General features: G+C 42.2%; 1 protein-coding gene across 1 annotated transcript; it reads left to right on the plus strand.

The window, feature by feature from the left end:
- Positions 1-2252: 2252 nt before the first annotated feature.
- On the plus strand, positions 2253-4808 carry LOC108768638 (silk gland factor 1). Its single transcript, XM_018519145.1, has one exon. It carries the CDS (start codon positions 3280-3282, stop codon positions 4789-4791), a length of 1512 nt encoding a protein of 503 aa, XP_018374647.1. The 5' UTR covers positions 2253-3279; the 3' UTR covers positions 4792-4808.
- Positions 4809-7669: the final 2861 nt, after the last annotated feature.

The following is a 7669-nucleotide window of genomic DNA, read 5'->3' on the forward strand; positions in this document are numbered from 1 at the left end:
CTGATTTGAAACTTTTTATTTTCTTCATTACTAGTAATTCATAGATTTACATATATTATTGCAATACTAAGTTGTATAGATTAGAAAGAATTTTAGATAATTTCTATACTTGTGAAGTATTTGCAATGTGAATTCAAAAGATATCATATTCACATTGACTTGACAATTAAAATAAAAATTCACTCGGTAATATTCATTCGGTAATATCTTGAAAAGAATATCGAGGAATAATTTAATTTTCTGTTAATAAGAAAAAAATGAAATCTGATTAAATTGGTACTTTTGTCAGAAGTGTTTATCTTATCTAAGTTTATAGTTACTTAAGTAAATTCGTCTAAGTTATTTATGGCGTTAAAATGTTATCGAGACAAAGCATTGACGCATTCTGTTCACGTGAAGAGAGGGCAGAGATATTTTCGAAAAATTAGAAAAAACAACTACCAGAATCAATTAGTTATTTATACTTCAGGGTACTTGTGTGTAGATAGTAAATGACACGCGGCAGCATTTACGCAAAGTAAAAGATATCTCGTGGAGAAAATTACGATGACGTCAATGAAAATTCAAATGAGATCGTGGGTGGAGAATGTAGGCAGACATAGGTATAGCTTAGCGCAAAGCGTTTGTTTCTCTTTCCTATAAAATACACCTATTTTTTATCTACAGTAAATGCAGTTTCAAAAGGTGACAGAGAAACTGAAAGATGTCCACTCGATATCAATACGGGAGTTAGAAAATTTCGAATTTACGTCACGGCATATCAATTGACAAAAGAGCCTTTTATATAAGTATATGCGAAAGAGACATTTGACAGTAATGTCAAATGGTACAAATAAATGAGCGAACTTACAGGGAGCGAGTAAAGCAAGTCATAACGAGCGCGCATTTAAGTTTTTGATAGGAATGAAAGGCATTATTTCAAGCCATGTATAATCCATTCAATTCAATCTTAGAGATTCACTTTAGACTTACATAGCTTACTATACTCATCAGATTATGTGATTGAGCGAGAGAAAGAGATATAAAAATTAGACAAGATAAAAATGGATAATGATGATTAGAGATTTTAATCCAAACTTTGCATACGAACTAAGAATTCGTACACTCTTCTTTAGTCTAATAAATGCATAATAATAATTAATGTTAATCACTGATACCAAATATACGAAGGTTATATGACTGTCGTCAGTGGATACAAATATTTATGTGAAAGTTTGATTATTGTTATTAAAAAAGATGAAATATTATTTAAAGTTTTTTTTCCTATAATTTCTGAAAACATTTGTTAAATCTCTCTCTTGTAATTACATTATATATATTCAAATAAAAATATCACATCATTTTCATTTGATATATACAAAGCCTATAAATATACGACAATAAATCTGATATAAAATCTATAGTATAAAAGCATAATAACGAATGAATAAGAATACATAAAATGATCGATTTACAGCAATATAATTACAAAATGCATATCACATTATACTTATGTACCCCACGTAGTATATTCCAAATTTTCGATCATGACGATTCCATGGCGACCCACGTGGATCAGCCGGTCTCCATCGGACACTATCTCAAATAGTTCACCTCGTTCACGTCAGATTCACTTGTAAATTAACGAAACGATCAACGTTTCTACTCCAATTCATGCATTATTGTAAAATAGTACCGATTCAGCAGGTCGGAAGGAAAAAGATGAAACGCGAGTAACAATTGATCGGATGAAGCGAAAATACGCGTCACCGGAAATTGTTGGCAAGATCGTCCGCGAGAGAAGACGCGTAAGGGCGCGTCACGTACGCACGCACGGACGAAGGTGGCAGTTATCAAACGCGTGGCAGACGACAACATGACATGGGATAGAGGAGCGGCCGAGCGGCGCCGAGCCGTGCCGTGGCGCGGCTGTTGCGGTCCGGCTTGATTCAGCACGGCACGGCGCGGCGCGGCGTGGCGCGGTGCGGTGCGGACTCCACGGGCTGTGCGATCTCGCGCGCGCGGGCCACGGTGCATGCGCGTATCACGTTTTGCTTCGCCGTCGTCGGGGAATGTACGGCATCGGAGGGGAGGAAAAGGCCGTGGCGCGCCACGCACGATCCGACGACGTGCGATTCATACTGCGATCGGGAGGACTGCCGGGCGCGTCGAAGCTATCGTGAGATTGGTTGAACGACACACGAGCGGAAGTACGGCTGGTCCGCGATTGGTCGACCCGGGTACGTCGGGCGCGGCTCTCACAGCCGATGGTGGGGTATATTTGAACAAGAGCCGCCGACTCAAGAGTAGCGGAGTACACTCGCTAACCGGCCTCCATCCACAACACGGCACACAGAGAGAGGAGAGAGAAACTCGTCGGTACGCGAGGCGGAGTGTGTGGTGAGAGGTGGTGAGGCGGCTCAAACAGCAGCCCCGCTCGATCAAATAACCGACCGCGCGCGCGACCGACGAGCGGCCGTCACCGTATAGTGGTTGGTGTTGTTTCGCGCACTCGTCCACGTCGTACAACACGCGAGCGAGAGCCTGGGCTCTTTTCCTGTCGTCGGCTTTGCATTCGTCGTGCCCTCCATGGTGTTGGGGTAACAATTACCCCTAACTCTCCCGCGGGGGGTACCTACTCGCCGCTTTCGCGCTCGCGTCCGCTCCCGTCGGCTTCGTGTGCATCGAATGCGCATCTTCCCGTGAATAAACGGACTGTGCATTGTGTTCCGGGAAGAAGAGGCATAAGAGGTGAATAAAGTTCACCAGGTGCCCACCTTGGTACTCGTCGCTCTCTGCTGACGCAGTACGCGCTCTCCTACCTCCTTCCAAGATTCGGGCTAAAGATACGCTCGTAACTTTTCTTCCCGCGTAGAAAGGAATAGCGTTTCTGCTTCAGGTTGTGACAAAAGATTAAGTTCCGTCAGTACAGTGCCGTTCAGTGCATCACCGCTCCGAGGAAGAATATTTGGTGAAGTTCTTCTTTCTGGTGAAGTTCTTCTTTCTTTAAAAGTGCGAGACGAATTCTTCAGGCATTCGTCGCGCATCTCTCCGTGAGTCTTCTGTGCGTATAACGCGACCGTCTCTTGTGATTTGTGACTCGGCACAGCGATAGAAGACTAATTAGAGAATCCCTTGATAATAGCGAGCTGAGCGCGTGGACCATCAGACTTGTGAGATTCATCCGGTGGAAAGATTAAGGGAATACCCGACTGCCAGCAGCCGTGGTACCGCGGATTTCATGATTCTCGTTTGACAACGACGACGCGACAGCAGGCCACCCCGGCACCGGTGAGCTCTATGACCATGCTTCAGTCGCAAAAGCTGTACGGCGATGCGGGTGCCATGACCAGTGCCGCAATGTCCAGTATGGGCAGCATGGCGCCCACGTACAGCTCGATAAACTCAATGGGATGCGTGCCGATGGGCATGTCGATGGGAGTCGGAGTCGGGCCCAGCTGCAGTCCTCAGGGCGCTGGAGGTTTTAACATGAGTACCATGAGTTCGGCAATGGGAATGGCGTCGATGGGAGGCGGCGGGATGAGCGGTTACAGCGGTGCTTCCATGGGCGCCGGCGGCGCCTGTATGAGTGCCGTCGGATACGGTCCGTTGACTCCCGGCGGAGGTACCGGCGTCAGCCGGGATCCTCTCGCTCTGACAGAACCGGACTCGCCGAATTCAGCTCTACAGCGTGCCCGCAGCGACAAGTCCTATCGACGTAGTTACACTCACGCGAAGCCACCGTATTCCTACATCAGCCTGATCACCATGGCGATACAGAACGCGCCTCACAAGATGTTGACTCTCTCGGAGATTTATCAATTCATCATGGATCTGTTCCCATTTTACAGACAGAATCAGCAGCGTTGGCAAAACTCTATTAGGCATTCCTTAAGCTTTAACGATTGCTTCGTCAAGGTGCCACGTACGCCGGACAAACCTGGCAAAGGATCATTTTGGACGCTGCACCCTGACAGCGGCAATATGTTTGAGAATGGTTGTTATTTACGACGCCAAAAGAGATTCAAGGACGAGAAAAAAGAGCTGACTAGACAAAGCAACAAGCACCAGCAACATCAGCAGCATCAAACGGCAGCTACGGTAGCGGTGGCAGCTGGCGCGACCATCGCCGGGCAACACAGTCCATCCACTCACGAAGTCGCGCCCGGTTCCAAGAAGACCGGTTCGTCCATCCACCATGGCGGCCCTCAGCCGCCAGACGATAAAGACTTGCACTCGTTGGTGTCTTCGCACCATCACCATCACACGAGTCTGCATCAGCATCACACCGCTCTGAAGAGTGACACGGACATCGGCGGTCTTCTCGGACCCGATCTCAGCGCTGCGCACGACGAACTCACCGCAATGGTCAGCCGCGGTATTCATCCGCAACTATTGTCCGATACCGCGAGCCTGCACCACGGCATGACGGGCAGCCTGAAGCAGGAACCGCTTTACGGAACGGCGGCCAATCATCCGTTTAGCATCAACAGGTTATTGCCGCGCGATACGGCGGGCACTTCTCCCGGTGCTCAGGACACCAAGCCGCCCGAGATGAAGATGTACGAGCAGCTCCATCAGAGCTACGCTAACTTTGGCTCACCGCATCATCCGCACGCGCATTCAGCGCCGCCCAGCCATCATCATCACAACGGCATGCACGCCGGTACAAACGCCGCCGGGCCAATGCACATGACGAATCATCATCATCAAGAGTATTATCAGAGTCCGCTTTATCATCACGCGACAAGCGTGGCCACCACCAGCGCTCCTCCGCCACCCGCTGTCGCCACCGCGGCACCGGGCTTGTGACATCACGCTACCCACCCTTACGCTTTGGCCTGAGTCGCTGCCGCCGCGGCTTACGTCGCGACCGCTGCCGCACCGATACCAACCCCGATGCCGGATCTCCCCGCGATCACGGCGTCCGCGACCAACGCGGCGCCGACGTCGCCTGCGACCTCGTCGACCTTCTCGTCACCGCCGCGAGCACACCCACGTCGACGCGCACGTCGTAACGCTGATGATGACGCCGTCGACGCCGTCGTCTGTTGGCCACCCGATGACGACGATGAGTACGACGACGAGAACGAGGACGAGGAAGTGGAGAACATCGTCTACAGACGGTAAACTCGCCGCGGAGGTAGGCTTCGGGGTATTTCACTGAGAATTATGGTTCATCGTCACGAGGATCGACTTTATTTTATGTTACATTACTGCGTAACTGTTGGGCGAAATATTCTATAGAGATTATTCTTATTAATTATAAGTAAATATGTCTTCATTACATGTTAAATATATGTAATATAATAGCGATTATTATTATTACTTTGATATATTCATACACGCATTATGCAAGTTGCTTGTCAGAGAATCTAAAATCTATTTTCTAAATTATTATTTTCTTTATAAAGAATTTTTGTCATATATTTATAACCACACAATTTACTATTTATTCTTATAAGAAATAGAATAAAAAAATCAATTTACATGACTAGCGTAAAGACGGAATTATCTTTTTTACGTTACACAATAACTGATGAATATAGATTACATGAAAATTAATTTTTTTACATAAATATGCAGTGCGAAAGGAAATAAATTTTTATATAGTTTGTATTTGTATTTTATATAAGTTTCTATTTTTATACATTCATACACATTTGTCACTGTGTGACCAAAATTATCCATAAAATTCGTTATATTTCAAGTTTATCATTTATTGCATTTTCTATGAAGCTGCTTCTAGAATATTTAATAACAAAAGAGAATACGGACACGCGAGTTTAAGTAATTTGTAGAATATTATTCACATTCTTAAATATACCCAAAACTTTAAGGAGGTCACGTATGTGATGTGTATTATGTTCAGAAAACAAGAAAGCAGATAGGGAAATAAATATTTACATCTATGTACGATCTATTACATTTGCTTAAACTTATGTCCGTTACTGTGTGTTGTCACTTAAACTGACAATGACTTCGTAAGCATCGTTTCAAGTACAATTGCAAACAACAATCATGATAGAGGAGATTAAAACCCACTTTAGACGACATCTTTAATTCGTGGGAGAGTACTATTCATAATTTTTTGGCAATTTTTACAATAACGATAACGTTTGAGAATCGAAGTACATGGCGTATAAAATTGTGAATGGAATTTTGTTCTTATTGAAACATTTTACAATTACGAATGTGTTTCGTGGGAAAGTGTAACATGACTCTACGTTTTCCTTCTATTTCGAATGTTTGGTTATAACTTATCTTAATGTTATCTTTATTTCATAATCTACCCATTGAATTTATCTGCTCTGTATCGGGGATAGGTGTTTGGAGGAAGTATTTGAATGACCGAGGGCACACTGAATCATCCTGCATTCCGTATTCCCGAGTTTATCAAAGCTGTGAGTTTGATATCATCGTCTGCTGTATCGCAAGAGACTTTTTTATGATATGTTTGAGTAACATCGACATACTCTTGGGCAATTAGACGCCGTGCATCTCGTCGGTACTCTCTATTTCTTGCACATCATCACATCAAGAGATTACGTAATAATCCGGCACATACTTGAGTATTTACGATCGTCCATCTTCGAGTTGAATTTGCAATGTTTCGTTTAACAAAATTAATAAAAAAGGAACAAAACTGAAAAGAAACGCAAAAAAGAAGACCAAAAGTATATTTTATATACAATCGTATTAAATAAAATTTAATATCGATTCTTTTTGTGTCTTCTTGGTTTTTATTCATCAATATGACTTTATTCAACAACAATGACTTTATTCAATCATTTCAACATGACTCATTACGAAATTCAAAATTATTTCGTTTTCCTTCTCATGCTCGCCTTTTTATTGCTCATATATAAATAATTTCATTATAATTTTTATGGAATTGTTTAAATTCAAAATCAATTTTTCCAATGAAATTATATGTATGTATCTTTGATATAAGAGATGCATATATTTTATACATATATATGAGTATTAAATGAACGATAATATTTTATATAAAGAAAGCGAGATTTTATATATGGAAGATAAGACAATGTGAAACGAAAAAAAAGGAAGCAAAGAAGTGAAGAAAACAAACTTTGAATATTTTAATTAATATAATATAATAACTTATACAATATATTATTATTATATAAAGACTAGTATTATCCGAATTAAATACGTTTTCTCTATGTTTGCAAATTATTTATTTTCATATTATTCATACAGTTATTAGGTAATACAACTCAGCAGAGTACAAACAGCGTTGACTTCTCGTTATTAGCTGTCGTTTGCTTCCCTTTACCATGAAAGGCAGAAAGATTTTATACCTCATTGAGTCGTGTAATCGCTGCTAATTATTATCAACAATCCCTCAACTACACGATATTGCCTTAATTGACAATCTTAGAAATTTGTTGAATAATACCGACATGACGACGGCATAAAATATCGATTTTAAAACGAATTAATATAACACGTACTGTATCGAAGATTTCATCGGAATAACCATTTATGTGGATGTGATGATGTCTCTATTAAATTAATCATTAATTATTAATCATTAATGATCATCAATCATCAAATTTGATTTTTATGCACTTATTGTTTTGTAATTATTTTTTATTAAGAACGATAAGTTCGATTTAGCCTCTCGAAAATCTCTGGCTCACATGTCGATGTTGGCACTCGTAAA

Source organism: Trachymyrmex cornetzi, unplaced genomic scaffold (genome assembly GCF_001594075.2).
Source record: "Trachymyrmex cornetzi isolate Tcor2-1 unplaced genomic scaffold, Tcor1.1 scaffold122, whole genome shotgun sequence".
In the NCBI taxonomy this organism is placed as follows: Eukaryota; Metazoa; Arthropoda; class Insecta; order Hymenoptera; family Formicidae; genus Trachymyrmex; species Trachymyrmex cornetzi.